The sequence below is a fragment of the Pimephales promelas genome, chromosome 8, assembly GCF_988280905.1.
Source record: "Pimephales promelas chromosome 8, fPimPro1.hap1.1, whole genome shotgun sequence".
Taxonomy (NCBI): domain Eukaryota; kingdom Metazoa; phylum Chordata; class Actinopteri; order Cypriniformes; family Leuciscidae; genus Pimephales; species Pimephales promelas.
In genome coordinates, this window is record NC_142776.1 from 12,764,067 (window position 1) to 12,781,222 (window position 17,156).

Genomic DNA, 17,156 nt, shown 5'->3' on the forward strand with positions numbered 1-17,156 from the left:
TGTCGCAAAGATCTCTCCATCTCGAAAACGCAAAGTCTATTTTGATCCTTGTTTTATTTCTCGGTTTTTCCCAAAGCCTGCTTGCCTAAGTTGACCTACATTTAAGTATTTGGGGATTTTCTGTACTTGCCAATCTATAATTGCGTCGCAAACCATGTCATGATGACTGAACGACAAAACAGCGGCCTCTTATGAGAAATCTATGCATTGTATCTATCTATATATTACATATATTACGCGGATATTACGTCATTGATAGGCGACAATGACCAGGGACGAGCAATTATTAAAAACTGGAATTTCTCTGGATTTACAAATCCTTGGGAACTTTTGGGATGATGTATGTATACAACTGCATGAAATATATGTGTTTTTTCAATATTTTATTACTAAACATATTTTGGAAGTTAGGGCAATAGACCTTAAAGTCCCCGTGAACCGGAAGTTGCAAACGATTTTTCTCCAGTGCTGTGACGTATTTCCAAGTGAAACGGAATATTGAACAGAGGGCAGGGTTTTACTCTAGCGCTCCTCCTCTCCATCTCTCGCTCATAGCAAACTAACGGTTTGAGGGGAGTGGTTAAGCGTTTCCCCACCCAAACTGTGAAACCTACGTCATCAGAAGAAGAAACCGTTCCAGACCGGAAGTAACTTTTCAGATTTTGATTAAAGATTACTAAGGTAAAAAATTTTTTTAATATATATTCACTTGCACGGATTAATTGCTCACCACAAGACTAGTAATATGCGCTAACAAAGTAAATAGGTTCAATTTTGATTTCACGGGGACTTTAATCAGAGTAGCACAATATTTAATTTGACAGGAATTTGAAAAACAAGGCTGTGAGGGATAGAAGTACACTGCGTTCAACTGATTGGTCTGTTGTTTAATAACATAACGATTGTCAAGCTGACAAAATGTCTTTCTGAAGAAAAAAATTTCATAAAATAGTTTTGAAAGTTGAAAAAATTACGTTATCTATGACTCCTCAGTCTAGTTTTGAGCTGTATTAAATTCAACATGGCGTCTTAACCTGAGGTCTATGCAATCCATCTTAAAACGTCCACCATCTGTCAAAATATGCTCCTCTTTCAGACTGGTTACACTGGTATGATCAAAACAGAATACTGGATCAAGTGTTTATGTGTCAAAAGGATGATAATTTTTTATGGCTCATGAAAATCTATGTTTGTCTCTATTATTATGTTTTACTGGCCAGGCCGCCTATGTCAAAATAAAAGTGTTATAAATACATAAGAGACCTGACAATTTATCTGGCAATACCCTCACCTTGACCCGGTGGCACAGATGGCAATGTATATATGTGTGGAGAAGAGCAGGTGACACCAGTCTCTGTTACAACAGCCAAACTTGACCTGTCATGGAAGACACAAGAGTAAAACTCTCCTCGCTCCAGACTGGGAAGACTAGGGATGGATAAAGATATCTAAAAAGAGAAAAAATAAAGAGAGAGAGAGAGATAGAATTTTGATTGGAATCTGTATTATACTTTTATTATACTAAAAGTAAAAAATGATCCATTTAAAGAAAAGGGAGAGGAGTGCTTTTGGTTGTTTCTCTGCTTAATAAAGGTCACTGTAGTGAATCAAGCTTAAACAAATACATTTATCTTGCATTTTATTGTGATGCAGTGTGGTACTGAATTAACTTTTTGAGCTGGATTATTATTATTATCATATATTTTTTTAAATGTGTTAATATGCGAAACGCACATTTCTTCTCTCCTCACGGCTGATGTTGGATGGATTGAGAAACTCGACGGTCAGGCATTGTTGCTCCATGTCAAAGCTCCACAGCCACTGATCTTTCTGATGCCCACGCACACACTCACTACGCAGGCCACACCTGATACACAAAGACACAATGTTCAACTATTCAAAATAAAGCATTCTGAATATGAGGTTGTTTTCAAATAGGAACTTACTTCCCCTCAAGAACACACCAGCCACAATATGGATCATGAGCCAATAAACAGGACTGACAATCTAAATGCTTTTCACACTCTGCTACAGGCCTCTTCTCTAGCTGTGTGAGTAAAGTAAAAAAACAACAATGTAAAATAAAAAAGCAGATACATACATACAGACGTTTATTTCAGTACTATGTCTGCCTAATTAGTTTCTCTTAAAACAGTTTTGGTTCCCATTTTCTTCCATTATATGTTTTGATATAAAGAGGAAGTTAATGGAAACCAAAACTGCTTGGTTGGTTACCAACATTCTTTAAAATAACCTGTGTTACACAGGAGAAAGTCATACAGATTTAAAAAGACATAGGACATCATTTTCATTTTTGGGTGGCCTATCCCTTTAATATAAGGTTTTTTTTTTTCTTTTTTAGATGAATTATCAGTTACCGACAATAACTACTTAACAACACTGACAATTCCACTTCAATAATGTGATAGTTACCATGTTACTTGTCAAGATGTATAGATGCTTCTCTTGATAGTCAAGCCTGAGCTCTCTGCTTATTGGTGAATTGGGCTGAATTGAAATTACTGCATATTCTTCCACCTCACCGTTTGGGCCAAGAAACACCTGGAAAGCACACACACAAACACACACCTTCTGAGCAAAACTGAGGAGGAAATAAAAATGTTCTAAAACGAAATCAAAACTTTACAAGGCCCGATCTCTATAGTTCATAGGGTTAAATAGACATGGATGAAACTAGCCACCACACTGTTTTCCAAATTTCCCATAGCAGCTAAATGACTGTAGCAAAAGGTACAACTCTACCTATTAGAGAAGATCTTCTGCTGCTTTATTCGTGTAGGGATAAAACATCTATACCATGACAGAATATATAGAGCAAACCAGTTATTCCTGATACTACTCCTCAAATTATTGCCACTTCATTAAAATAATACAAATATCCGTCATGTCATTTATCACATTTTGATGTAGATCTACTGCAGTGACAATTAGTGTTACTTTTAAAATTGTCTTTGAGTACTATTTATTATATATATATATATATATAATAAAAAATCATTTTAAACAGTAATATTATAACAACGTAAACAAAATTCGACCCAATCATGTTGGCTAGCCAACAGGGCTGGCATAAAAGGGGCTAAAATAATGGTTGTTATGGAATGAAGAACACGCATAGCATAATGAGGACCTTCATCCATGTTATTTCAGAAAAGTTGAGAAAGTAAAGAGAAAATGGGTTCAACCTGAGGCTGAAACAGCATTTGATATGTTAATAAAATCAAATGCACTTGTGCTTACTATTAATGATGTATTAAGCACCATCTCTTCTAAATTGTAACATGATTTAAATAAGATGAATCTGTTTAGATAAGATTTACAAAAAGGGATAATTCTGTAAGAGCCAAATAAATGTGCTTGTAACCACACCACAGCTTATCTCCATAACATTAAAAATTAATCTCATATCCCAGTTTTTAATTACTCTGGAATTCTGCTAAACCTCCAAAATATCCACCCAAGTGCAAATCCAACATCATTTTCAGAAACACTTCTGCCTTAGCGAAGAAGAGAGAATAAATGGAAGAATTGCATACAATTTAATTAGTAGAAAAGATGGGAATACACAAATTCCTTGTAAACTTTGTAATACCTTGTGCAAGTTTCCTTGGGAGTCTCCTAGAAAGGCAATCGTATGTTCCTCCCTTACACTCACAGCCACAGCAGTGAGCCGGACAGTTGGGCTGTCAAATATTGGCTCAGCTTCCACAAGCACTCGGCTTGCCATTGGACTAGGGGTGTGATCAGAGCCACACGGGTAAGCATCCAAAGTGTTCTGCAGGGAGACAAAAGTCAAAAAGTAAAACAAAAAGTGTTAGAGTTACAAAACAATACTTCTTGTCAAATACATTTTGGGTAAAAATTCAGCATAAAAACAAAGTTTTGAAACTTGCTGCAGTGGTATAAGACAAGTACAGACCATTTGTTACTTTTTAAATCTCTAAACGAAATTAGCTACAAAATTACACCGCTTTTTTTGTCAGTAGACAAAATGTCAGTAGAGAAAATTATTATTTAAAGAGTTATATTATTTTTATATTATTTAAAAAAGAAAGGTTTCATGAGGACCAAATCAGCATTAGAAAGACTAATTAATGACTGCTGCCACCACAATATTTTATATTTAAATATATTCCAACAGAAAACAGTTTTAAATTGTGTTTAAATTTCACAATATTACTTTTTTTGTTGCTATATTAATTTAACCTTTAAATGGTATTGTGCGAGTATACAACTGTTATACTCCCTTAAACTTCCAATAGACCAGTTTAACATATTTTAATGGCCACACAACTGGGGCGGTGGAATGTGATGTCATCATAGAATGGTGCCATATTAAATTATAGGACTTGCTTCCCCTGAAGTAACCCAAAATTAAGTGCTATGTTCCAGGGCACAACAGTGATAGCTCCGGGATCACACCTTGCATGATTTAGAATTACAACCTCAGTTACCCACCAAGATATTTAAAGGGTTATTTCATTAAAAAAATGAAGAAATTGGTCAAATTAAGGTTGAACCAATTTAGTCACATAGACTATTTGAATGATGTCTTTACTACCTTTCTGGCCCTTGAAAGTGGCAATTACGTTGCAGTCTATTATGGTGGGGTCAGAAAGCTCTTAGATTTCATTAAAAAAAAATTCTTCATTTATCATTCGGCTTTGGAGCAACATTAATGACATTAATGACAAGGGCGAGTTATTAATGACAAAAATGTTAATTTTTAGGTGAACTGATAACCCTTTAACATTAAGGCTATTTTTCACCAGATAACTTTAAGCATTTATACATGGTATTTAGTTTCATTTTAGTGTATCACAAGTGGTCAGGCAAGATATATGCATTTTTTTTATAAGTAGTCTGCTATACTGTTATAAAAATCATTGTTGTACATTACAAGCTATAAGAATTTTATCTTATAGCAACCGCACTTTGGGCTACTGAATAAAGTTGAGGTGTTTTTTCCTCCAAGTGTGAGTTTCAAGTGTGAGCTCCTCCAAATGTAAGCTCTTACATTATAGCATAACTATATGGGCCATAAAAGCCTGATGTATCAAAATATTATATTCAAAACAGACTTTTAGATTTTTTTTATTAATTGTCCACGACCTACAAGAACTATTTTGTCAAGAACAACAGGTTGTATGAATTTGTATATATATATATATATATACACACACACACACACACACACACACACACACACACACACACACGCATATATATATATATATATATATATATATATATATATATAAATTCATTTATATAATTAATATAATATTAGCATAATTATATTAGGCTTTACAGTGTTTTATGTTTATTTTCACAACAGGCCAATTTTTTTGGTCTAGCTCTAAAAAAAATACTTTTAAGATTGTCCCGAGAGGATCTTAGAAGCTGTTCACACCCATTTCCTGAGGCAGTAAACTTACTGGTTTCCAGTTTTCAAACTCACCGCTGGAAGAATGGCACAGCTTGATTTGACTTCATACTCGATGTATGCAGCCTCGTGTCCGTCTGCACGGCCCATTTCAGTGTAGCACAGATCTCTTGTAGCATCGATACGTTTATCCACTTCCTCGAGTGAAAACACACATACTGCAGACTCTTCATTGGGTCGACTGGAGGAAGCGAATTGGCTTGAAAACACCCCCAACAGGACCTCTTGTTCCGAAGCAGCTATACTTTTTAGTCCCATAGTCTTACCTAACTTTGGCAGCCCTACATGTAGAGCTTGTAGGAGGTTATAATTCTTTCCTCCAGCTGAACGGCAACTTAACGGAACTTCTACATATGAATAATACGCAACATCATCCAAACACATACGGGAAACATACGTGCGATATTCTCTCGACTGCGATTTTAAGTCTCTCCGATAGAACATGAAGTAGACATACGAGCGATGGGTAAATGATGTTACAAAATGATGGTCATACTCAGAAAGCCTCCCAGCCACAGCCAACTTTGAAGTTTCTTCATATGAGAAAACAGGCTCCATAACTAAGTTTCGAGTAGATATTGGAGGTTGGCTGTTGGTATAACCACGTCCCACAAACAGCACTGGCTGTTGTTTCCCACGCCCTCTTGTGAGCGCCACAAGTCCTACTGTAGAGACATTGGGGTCATTAGCCGCAACGTATTGCGTATCCACAGGTCTCTCTGCAGAGAAAAGCACTTTTCCCACTGCATCCAAACTTCGTTTCTGACATATTCCTTGATAAACACTTCCACAACTGATGAGCTCCTGATTGTAAGGATCCACAAGTAGTAGCTTGTTGTGGTTATTGGTCCGTTTCGCCTGTGGGCAGTTTGATTCACTAATTGGTGGCAGGCAGTCACGGCTGTCTATCACAGGGCCTGTCTCTTCCTCTGCCTCAAGCTGAAGTTCAGACGAAAGCTGGTAAAGCCGATCACGGGCGCCTAAATAGACCCGACCCAATGTAGGGTCAGGATGCAAAGCTAGGTGCTCAAAGTAGGTGTCATTGCGCAAGAAAGTGGGGTGATGGCTGGAAGAAGCAGAGCTCTGTGTGACCACGCAACATAGTATGGAGAAAAGAGAAGAGAACACACACACCATCCCAGGTGGCATGTCAACTATTCTGAGGACAAAGAAAGAGAAAGAGAGAAAAAAAGTTTAAATAATTATCAATAAAAAATGTGTTTAAAACAAAAAGATGACATGAAAATTACTTTATAACAATCCCAATCTTTAAAAACAACCTAGAGATATACAAGGATCCTTTAGACTCGGTTCACATATAGCGCTTAAAATGCGTTGAAAATGCTAGGCGCGCCTCATTCTCCTTTTTCCAAAGCGCTAGTGCGGTTGCACTCCGGTTGGTTCTTGTCACGTGACCTACATGCGCTTGCAGCATTCTGAAAAGTTGAAATGTTTTTATCTCGATGCGGCGCAGACACACATTGAAAAAACAAGCGCGTCGCACCGTGACCGTGTCGCTTCCATTATGAATGTGCATAATTTGAAACAACAAACTTGAGCGCACAAAAGATGCGATATGTGAACAGGTCCTTAAACTGCTTAAAGTCGGCATGAAATGGAAATGATTGCCATTTTCTTATGTATTATGTACAGGGGTTGGACAAAAAAACTGAAACACCTGGTTTTACTACACAATAATTTGTTAGAATGGTGAAGGCCTCATTTTGCATCCAAATACAGCACCAATTGACAGATAGAAGTCCTTCACAGTGACCAGAGGGATTATGAGCCGTTCCTCTTCCAGAACAGTGTCCAGGTCACTATATGATGCTGGTGGACTCGCTCCTCCAAAACACCTCAATAATATTCAGATCTGGTGACTGTGCAGACCATGGGAGATGTTCAACGTCACTTTCATCTTCATCAAACCCTTCTGTCACAAGTCTTGCTGTGTGTGTTGGTGCATGATCATGCTGATACACGGTTTGAGCATCAGGTGCTCATGATCCTCCAGAAGGGTTTGGTAGTCCTCGGCAGTGTCGTGTCCATCAAATACAATCAGGATTGTCATGATATTGGAGCTCAAACCATCACTGATCCACCCGTGCTTCACTCTGAAGATTGGCCGCCAGGCATATAGATGTGAAACCTCCAACATTGGCCAGTGTTTCAGTTTCATTGTCCAACCCCTGTATATACAAGTGAAACGACTTCTCGAATAAGAACAAAATGGGACTTGATTTTGTTGGATTGTCGTCATTTACTATTGTTGCGATCTCATTTAATGACAGGTTAATATGTCATCAGTAGTGTTGGGCATTGAGAACCAGATCCATTTTGTTCCAAATTTCCAAGAACCGAGGATTTGATAAAATGCGCATTTCGAGTCCGCTTATCGATTACCATTTAAGAGCAAGATTAACGAGACAAGAACTTATTTCGGCACTCATTCGCTGCTTTCTGTGCTGCACACACATCCAAAGCGCAAACACTCCACTAACATAGTGTGCTAATACTTGCATTTTCTAGAACTTGAATGGACAAATACACAAAAAAATAATAAAAAACAGCTGAGAAAGAAAACGTGTATCAGAATATTAAATGGTCTTAAGATGCATTAGGTCTTAAAGTGACAGCAGCCCAATATAGTAGGGATGTCAAAATTTTTAAAAAAATATTGAACTGTTCGGTACGGCATCCACGATTCAATGCTTGTGAATTGTGTTTTTTTTTTCAGTTTTATGTTTAAATAATTTATGTGCGTTTTATTTCAGAGTCAGAGAAGAAAAGAGATGTCAAGCGAAGGGAAGTTATTTGATTAAAGATTACAACAAATGAATAAAATAATCATAATGACATCCACAAACATCATTTATAATAAATACTGCAATATTACATTAAAAAAAAGAATTATCCATTTTGATTTCATGGTGACTAAATATAAGACACCATTACAAAATAATGTTAATGTTATTAAAACAAATTCCATTAACACAAATTAAGAAAGAAATGGCACGAATGACATGGCATGATATGTGAGAGAGAGACAAAAAGAGAGACAGTTGATAAAAGGTTTCTCTTACCAGGATTTGGTCTGCAGGGTCGACATGCATACAGGAAACACAATCAAACATACGTCCCCATCGGCTAAACCTAGGAAACACATAAAAAGAAATAATTTTGTTTAAAAATGACTTGCACTTTAAAAAGAAGTGTATGCATTTGACAGAAGCATGTTCAGAAGGTTTAAAAATTTGGAATAATTACAAAATGTCACAACCAACAGTCACTGGTTATACTTGGCCCTTGCTACATTTCTGCAACATGCTGACCAATCAAATTTAATCTGATCGCTAATTTTTGTGACATTCACAACAAAGTGAATAGTGAATTGCAAAAATACAAAAGAAACAGCACAATTTATCTGTCAAGCATGTATGGTTTATCTAATCACAACCAGGGGTCTCATTTATAAAGCGTGCATACGCACAAAACGGGGCTGGAAATGTACGTATGCCAGTTTCCATGCAGAGGTTGTGATCTATAAAAAACAAACTTGACGGGAGAATGTGCGCATCTTTAAGCAAACTTTGAGCCGTGTGTACGCACTTTGTTTTGGAGACAAAGGGAATTGGCGACACTGATGGTGAGCTGGAGTTAAATGTCTTTTTGGTCACTTTTAGACCGAAAATCTAAAGAAAATTATAGCCTATAGGCTACAGAAAGATAATACCCTACAAATATAATTTCACTCACCAAGCCTATCACTTGAAACCAATATCCATCCCTTCTTAAATATCTGCGCCAGCAAGCGCGTTGAGCCGTTTAGTGAAACTGACGCACATATAGCCTGTAATCTAACGGCAGATGAAGTAAAACCGTAAATCTTTATGAGTCCTAATAAATACAGTGCATGTTCTCAATAACAGTTAAATAAATGAAAGAATGATTTAAACTATGTTTTACTTCTGATATAAACATTTAGATATATGCCATTCTCATTACTTGAGTTAAACACTTAAATTAGTACATGATGCAATGCTTTTAAACACTTTCCCTCTGGCATGCTGTGTTTTAATGTTTTAACTAGAGATAATTGCTGATCATGACAGTAGATTGTCTGAGAAAATAGTTCCATGCAAATAATGCACAACCATGTCTATCGGTTTCCATTAAAAATATAAATTAATTAAACATACTATTTGGCCAGTGGAAAAGAAAGTGGAAAAAAATAATAATAATTTATTGCCACACGAAACATCTATATTTAATATTTTACTAAATATCAATACGTCTTCTACCTTAACATGGTATCACGTGGACGAGTAATCAAATGCAAATGATATGCAGATGAGGAAATGCATATTTAAACTAGGCATTGTAAGCTCCATATATGGTTATTTCGGGGAGGAGACGTATGTGCGCACAATCTTCGGCTGACTGGGATTTATTAAGTGAATTCTGCGCAGGTTCTGGCGTACAAACGGTTATATAAATCGGAATATTTTTTGGCGTACGCCATTTTTGCCTTTCGGGTGCATGTACACTTTTAGTAAGGATCCTACGCACAGTTTTATAAATGAGACTCCAGATCTGTAAAATGCCTAGTGTAAAATGACAGCACTAGAAGATAATTAAAATATATTAAAATGTGATATACTTAGTTACATTTTTATAGGCCTATTATATGTCAGTTATAAAAGAGATGATACAACAAATAATTTAATGGTATTCTTTATATTAAATTAAAGGACAACTCCGGCGCAAAATGAACCTTTGGTCTAATTACACATTGCTACCTAGTCAACCGTTATCTGAGATTTGTTTTCATGATTGCCGAATGTAAATAGTTTTATCTCTAAAAACAGTTTAGCCTATAATGCTAGTATAATGCTAGTATATAGGGCATAGAGTAATGACAAATAAAAATCGCTTGTTATTACCACTAACAAGGCTCAAAATAGCCCCACAGTAACACGACAGCATAACAAGGGTCCCTACATTCAAACCGAAGCATTGAGAACTTTGTCAGTGTCCATACAGTTTAATAAGAAGATATTTTATACACACTGTCAACTTCGCAAATACAGAAAGAAGCCATCTTTGAAAAATAGTCTCTACCAGTCGATCTACGAACGCCGATCCAAGTGCGCTGAACTGTGCAGAATCTCATATGATCCGTTGTTTCCAGAAGAAACACAAACACAAACCGTTTACTTCCCTTCAATATGTACATGTAGACTACTGTTCTCACTCACCTTATCACCTTATTCACATCTCACCAGCGCACTTGGATCGGCGTTCGTAGATCGACTGGTAGAGACTATTTTTCAAAGATGGCTTCTTCCTGTATTCGCGAAGTTGACTGTATAAAATATCTTCTTATTAAACTGTATGGACACTGACAAAGTTCTCAATGCTTTGGTTTGAATGTAGGGACCTTTGTTATGCTGTTGTGTTACTGTGGGGCTATTTTGAGCCTTGTTAGTGGTAATAACAAGCGATTTTTATTTGTCATTACTCTATGCCCTATATACAAGCGTTATACTAGCGTTATAGGCTAAACTGTTTTTAGAGATAAAACTATTTACATTCGGCAATCATGAAAACAAATCTCAGATAACGGTTGACTAGGTAACAATGTGTAATTAGACTTAAGGTTCATTTAGCGCCGGAGTTGTCCTTTAATTTACTATTCCTTTGAAATTCACAGATTTCAAATTCGCATAGATTTTATATTTAACTCACAATCCTCTTCATATACCAGTGATCCTAAACACCAGCACTATAAAATCTTGCAATCCTGAATGGTTTCCAGAATGAGTTTTACAGAATATTCTCCAGAATCTGTGTAGTGATGGGACTTTAGATGAGTAAACAAATTACAACATAACATGTAAAGCATGGACTTTGTGAACTATAACTATTCCTTTCACTAAAGATGCATTATAGGTGTATATCTCAAAAAAAAAAAAAAAAAAAAGAAATCGCAGTTTAATTATTGCTTCAAAGATTAGAAATATGTGGGCAGTTTTAGCTGATCTGACCCATTAAACAAACATTTGACATTAAATGGCAGGTGGATGTATAAAATAATGATGCCACAATATGAACCTGCAGTACCTTATTCAAATAGTGGCACAGAAGCCTCTATGAAAGTTTGCATGAATAAAAGTCTTTGAGACTCAATTCAATGTGCAACTGAATAGAAAGTGAATGAACCGTCCACGAGGATACATTCAGCACAGTAAAGCTCTGAAGAAAGAGTAAACACAACATGTCTAAACCTGAGAACCAGGAATCTTAAGGAAATATCAGCTAGACTCTTCAGAGAGAATTTGAGATAAACTATAGTTATATCCCTTCCTAAACATTCCTTAAAAGTCAACATGAAATGGTGTTGGCATTTTTGTTCCTAATGTGCCATATTCAAAGTAGGGGAGCTCACTGCTCCTATTGATCGGCTACCGATCGATATCGGCTGATTTTTAATGATTGGATCAGCAACCTCTCAATTTGCTGATCTCATAAAACGATCTCATGCTAACGTAACGACACAAAGACACGTGCATGCCGTGAGAGGTATAGCAGCAGCGGCGCAGTCTCTCAATCTCGGTCCACCGCGTATGAAATCGTTATAATGCTGAAGCCAGGTGAGGTGTAATTCATATTTCTTAAATAACCGACAAAGTAATTTGAAAACTCACTGTAAGACCTAAGTCCGAAGCCCTTCTAGAATCACGCCAATTCATTGGCTAATGGCGCGGGCGCCGCCCCGACACTCTTACGGTATAACATTATATGCGCACAGGCGCACAATCTGTTCCTCAGATTTTTCTACCTTCACGAACCGGCCATTTAATGCCATTCGCTTTCGTTTTTTCTGAACCCGAAAAATTCGGATTACAACTGCTTGGTCGTCTTCTGCACTTTAGCGACTGGAATAAGTGGAACTCTGTGGAATAAGTGAATGATCGCTTCATTCCGACGACCCTCACAGTAAGTGCTTAAAGTGTTTTGGTTTTTCGCATGCGCGTGAGGCTGTTTTAGGATCGTCTAAATGCAAATTCTGTGACAATCTGCTTCTCAAAACCCTCCGCTCCAGTCTCACGGTTTTTGAGGAGGAGTCATTCGTTCTCCACCTTTCGTGCTCACGAGACTGCCTATGCCTCTCGACAACCTGGGGTTCAGATTTACAGCTCGAGGATTTGGAGTAACAGCAGACGGGCCTCGCCCTTTCTCTCCCTCCCTCTCCCGACCGCGCACTTGGCATGCCTCCCTGCCATTCAGTGCGCACTCCACACACACACTTGGATATGCATCAAAATCTTGTGTTTATTGTGATAATCTTAGCACTATTATTATTCTCCAGCCTGTATTATGAATGAAATGTGATGAATTGCTTTGTTCCTTTTTTGGATAAAAGTGTCTTAGCCTAATAAATGTTATAATAATGACATTATTTTCATAATGACACACTCTACACCTTCCCGTCCATCAAGTTGATCCAGGCTTTTCTGTCCAGAGCGATAGCATAAATAGCAAAAATTTTCAGATGAAAGAGAAAGTGATGCAGAGCCAGGAAGATGGCTCTCAGCTCCAAGCTGTTTGTGCCAAGAGAGGGTCTCACCAGTCCAGATCCCACATGCTGGTCTGCCTTTGAAAACCCCTCTCCAGACGAATAGAGAGGCATTAGTCGTATTAGAGTGATAGCTGAAATTTTCAGGATATGGCATCCTTGCCCCGACATTTGGAAGTTGTACGTTTGGCCCATCAGAGGCTGCTAGCTTTAAGCTTTGGTCTCCAAGCTGATGTTCAGGAAACCATAGCAAGTGCGAGAGCCCCTTCTACAAGGAAGCTGTATTCCTCCAAGTGGAGGGTGTTTGAGTCATGGTGCTCAGCACACGCTAAGTAAGAACCCAGTTAGCTGCCCAGTTGGCTCAGTGCTGGAATTCCTGCCAGAGAAGTTTGCTTCTGGAGCGGCCGCTACCACTCTCAGAGTATACGTCGCGGCTATTTACGCTCATAGAGAGTCAGATGAGAATCCCCTGGGTAAACTTAGGCTAGTTTCGGCCTTTATGCATGGGGTGAGGTGCCTAAAACCGGCAAGCTCCCCTGGAGTTCCCTCGTGGGACCGGTCAGCCGTCTTGGAGGGCTTAACAGAGGGTCCCTTCGAGCCATTGGAGTCAGTCCGTGAGCGGATTCTGACTCTTAAGGTTGCTCTTTTGTTAGCTTTAACTTCGTTGAAGCGGATAGGGGACTTACAAGCTCTCTCTATTAGCGAGTCATGCTTGGATTTCGCTCCTTGTCTGGTCAAGGTTACCTTAAGGCCAAGACCAGGGTATGTACCCAAGGTTCTGTCCACAACGTTCCGCTCTCAGGTTATTAAACTTTACGCTTTCCACCCTCCTCCTTTTGTCTCTGAGGAGGATAGGAAACTGAACTTGCTCTGCCAGGTTCGAGCTTTGAAGTTCTATGTGGACTGCTCGGGCGATTGGAGGAAATCGAACCAGCTCTTGGTATGTTTTTGGTGCTGGCCACCGCGGGCCAGCATCAAAGCAAAGGATTAAACACTGGGTTACTGAAGCAGTTTCACTGGCTTATGAGGTGTGTGGCCTACCTTCACCTCTTAGCATCAGAGCACATTACACTAGAAGTGTGGCTTCCTCTCAAGCTCTTTTTAGAGGGGCCCTCTTGGAAGATATTTGTGTGGCGGCAAGCTGGTCCTCTCCGCACACTTTTGTCAGATTCTATAGTTTGGATCTTGACATGACTCGAAGTTCCCAAGTTGTATCTGCTTGAACCAGTCATGTAAAAAATTCTGGTCTTGTACTAGCTATGGCAGCACTTTAGCTTACGTGACATCTATGCTCTCTGAATAGGGAACGAGACGCTGCGTTCACTGCCAAGCTCCTTGTGCTACCGACAAGTTTTCAAGAGAAGAGAAATCTGAGGAGCAGATAGCATACGCGCGGAAATAATGTTACGACACAAGAGCGTCGGAGCGGTGCCTGCGTCCATCAGCCAATGAATTGGCATGATTCTATAAGGGCTTCAGACAATCGACACATCCAGAGGGCGTTCCCACTGCGTCTTAAAGGGCACCTATTATGCCCCTTTTTACAAGATGTAATATTGGTCTCTGGTGTCCCTAGAATGTATTTGTGAAGTTTCAGCTCAAAATACCCCACAGTTCATTTATTATAACCATTTGAAAATGTCATTTTGGGGCCTACTTAAAAATAAGCTGTTTCGGGGGTAAACGGCTTTAAATGCAAATGAGCTGCATATGCCCGCCCAGCCTTTGGATGAGGGCGTAACTTGATGCCAATGGCAGTCGGTACTGAGAGAGTGTGAGAAACCGCTGTTTTGAATGTCATTCAGCGTACTGTACGTTTGAATCGGAATATATAAATAGTACGAAGAGACTCCGGCAGAATAAACACAAATGAGAATGGACCAGTACGTCTCGGTATGGTTATTTGATACATTTATGTACTTATAGAGTTGTTGTAATCGCGTCCCATTTGCAATTATGGATGTGGAAGACACACACACAAACACTAATGCTGGTGCAAATTTTCTGAAATTACATAAACATACTGTGAAGTTTGCTACTACAAGCGAAATTACATTTATGCGAGGGACCTGTGGCGTCATGTTTACTTGTCATACAGGTGCTTCTGTGGCAAATGTGAGGAGATGGCTAACTTACAGAACAACAACATATATCCAGTTTTTAATACAATATCTTTAAATATATATAAACGTGTGGTTACACACTATACAAACAAGGTTTAAATTATATAGCCTACACAGACATCCTACAACGACAACGACTTTAGACGCATTTGTTGTTGAATTGGCTGACATTGACTGAAAAGACTATTTGCTCAAAAATCATAAAATACACTTACTGTTACTGGATGTGACGGTGGATCGCAAACAGTAGATGACGATCCACAGTTGAGGATTAACTTTTAAGCGACAACAACAGGATTAACCCACGAGTCCACGACAGAACATTTATGTTTCCAAGAGACATTACCGGCTGTCGTTGAAACGATGGAGGATGTACAGATCACCGAGGGCGGGGTCTATGCCACAACCACACTGTCAATCAAACCCCTTTCTCACTTTCTACGTCACAAAGAGCTGGATCTCAGAACAGCTCGTTCTGAGGCAGTGCATATGATTTTATGATTTATTCAGATTGTAAAAAAAAAACACTGGGTGGATTATCATTCTAGGGTGGTTTTGCTCACACACTGCCAACACACATTTTTGTTCAAACACCATTTAAAAGTGAATTTTCCATAATAGGTGCCCTTTAAAGCTATGGAGCGTCTCGTTGCCTATTCAGAGAACATAGGTTACGTAAGTAACTAGAGTCGTTTTTGCTTCACCAATGGAATAGTTCAGAAGAAAGTCAATGCAGGATCAACCGTATACATCTGCACTAATACACATACTGACAGTGTGTCAGAGTGATAGAAACAGTGAAAAGTCCCAGTGCTGTTGGAGTGAAAATCAGCACTCTTGTCTAATTTAAGGCTTGGCGAATCAAACTTGACTGAAACAATCTCTTTTTATAAGAGGTAATAAAATGTAGTAGCAAGGCAAATAAATTCCAAATAGGTTTTCATCTTCACTCAAAAGAGAAAAATAACACAATGCAGAAAGAGAGCCCAGTCATCTAATACCAGAAGCGATTCAAACACTCAACTTATTTGTTCCTCTGGCTATCAACATGTACACACTTGTCCGACAGGTCTCTAGGATTACACACTCAATTTCTTCAACCAAAACCTCAGTCCAATTTAAAATTGACGTCCCACTGTCCTAATACCTAAAAACTACTACTTTAAGACTTCATTAACAACAGTTATACGGTTTCAGATTTAATTATTTTTTTTAGATTTAATCAAATCAATAAATGTTTGGATTAATAAACTGGTCAATTCAATACAAAGGTATCCTAATAAAGATAATGTTTTGAGTAAGCATCCTTATGTTCAGTGTTGGGAGTAACGCATTACAAAAGTAATACATTACAGTAACATATTACTTTTTGCTGTAACGCAGTAGTGTAAGGCATTACTAATCAATTTTCAGTAATATTTTACTCGTTACATGTTCAGTGAGGCTTGTATTACAGTTGTATTACAGTGTATTGTCTGCTTTTACTTCTTAAAGGCAACAGACTATGTGAAAGTTTTAAAGCAGTCTTTTAGTGCCAGTTCAGAGCGGTCGCGTCTAACATTGTTTTTTCCTCATAAATGCGAACACGAAAACTAAAATAAAATGAATATTTTAAGTTCTATGGAGACTGGAGAGCCAACCCTTCCTCATCCGATTTGCGCAGTGTAATTAACAGAATTACAAAAAATCGATTTTGCCTCCTATTTTTTTGTCACACATGAATGTGTGTCTTTTCCCTAATATTAAAAATAAAACATAGACTGATATTTGTCTAATGTCTGGACTGGAGTCCTTTAAGGAATTAGCCTACAGTATATACGTTTCAATACATGTATTTTCGGAGAATTTTTATTTCAAGTTTTGACTGCAAATGTCATCATGTCCATAAAGCTGGACTTCCCCAATTTTAAATAATTTATCCTCAACTAGTTTTGTGGTGTAGGTCTACGTATTTTATAATGTTAACTTCAAATAATAATAGCCTAAT

The 17,156-nt window shown here is 38.1% G+C and overlaps 1 protein-coding gene across 2 annotated transcripts in view; it reads right to left on the reverse strand.

Annotated features, from left to right (window-relative positions):
* The window catches only part of plxnb1b (plexin b1b), a 68,316-nt gene that overhangs the window by 33,711 nt on the left and 17,449 nt on the right, over positions 1-17,156 (reverse strand). For both annotated transcript variants that reach the window (XM_039655626.2, XM_089133968.1), the window contains exons 2-8: positions 8,551-8,620; positions 5,483-6,626; positions 3,614-3,796; positions 2,434-2,562; positions 1,947-2,047; positions 1,735-1,867; positions 1,292-1,448 (exon numbers count right to left, since the gene is read on the reverse strand). In XM_039655626.2, coding sequence (XP_039511560.2) covers positions 1,292-1,448; positions 1,735-1,867; positions 1,947-2,047; positions 2,434-2,562; positions 3,614-3,796; positions 5,483-6,616 — 1,837 coding nt within the window. In that variant the 5' untranslated portion in view covers positions 6,617-6,626; positions 8,551-8,620. The remainder of the gene's footprint in view (positions 1-1,291; positions 1,449-1,734; positions 1,868-1,946; positions 2,048-2,433; positions 2,563-3,613; positions 3,797-5,482; positions 6,627-8,550; positions 8,621-17,156) is intronic.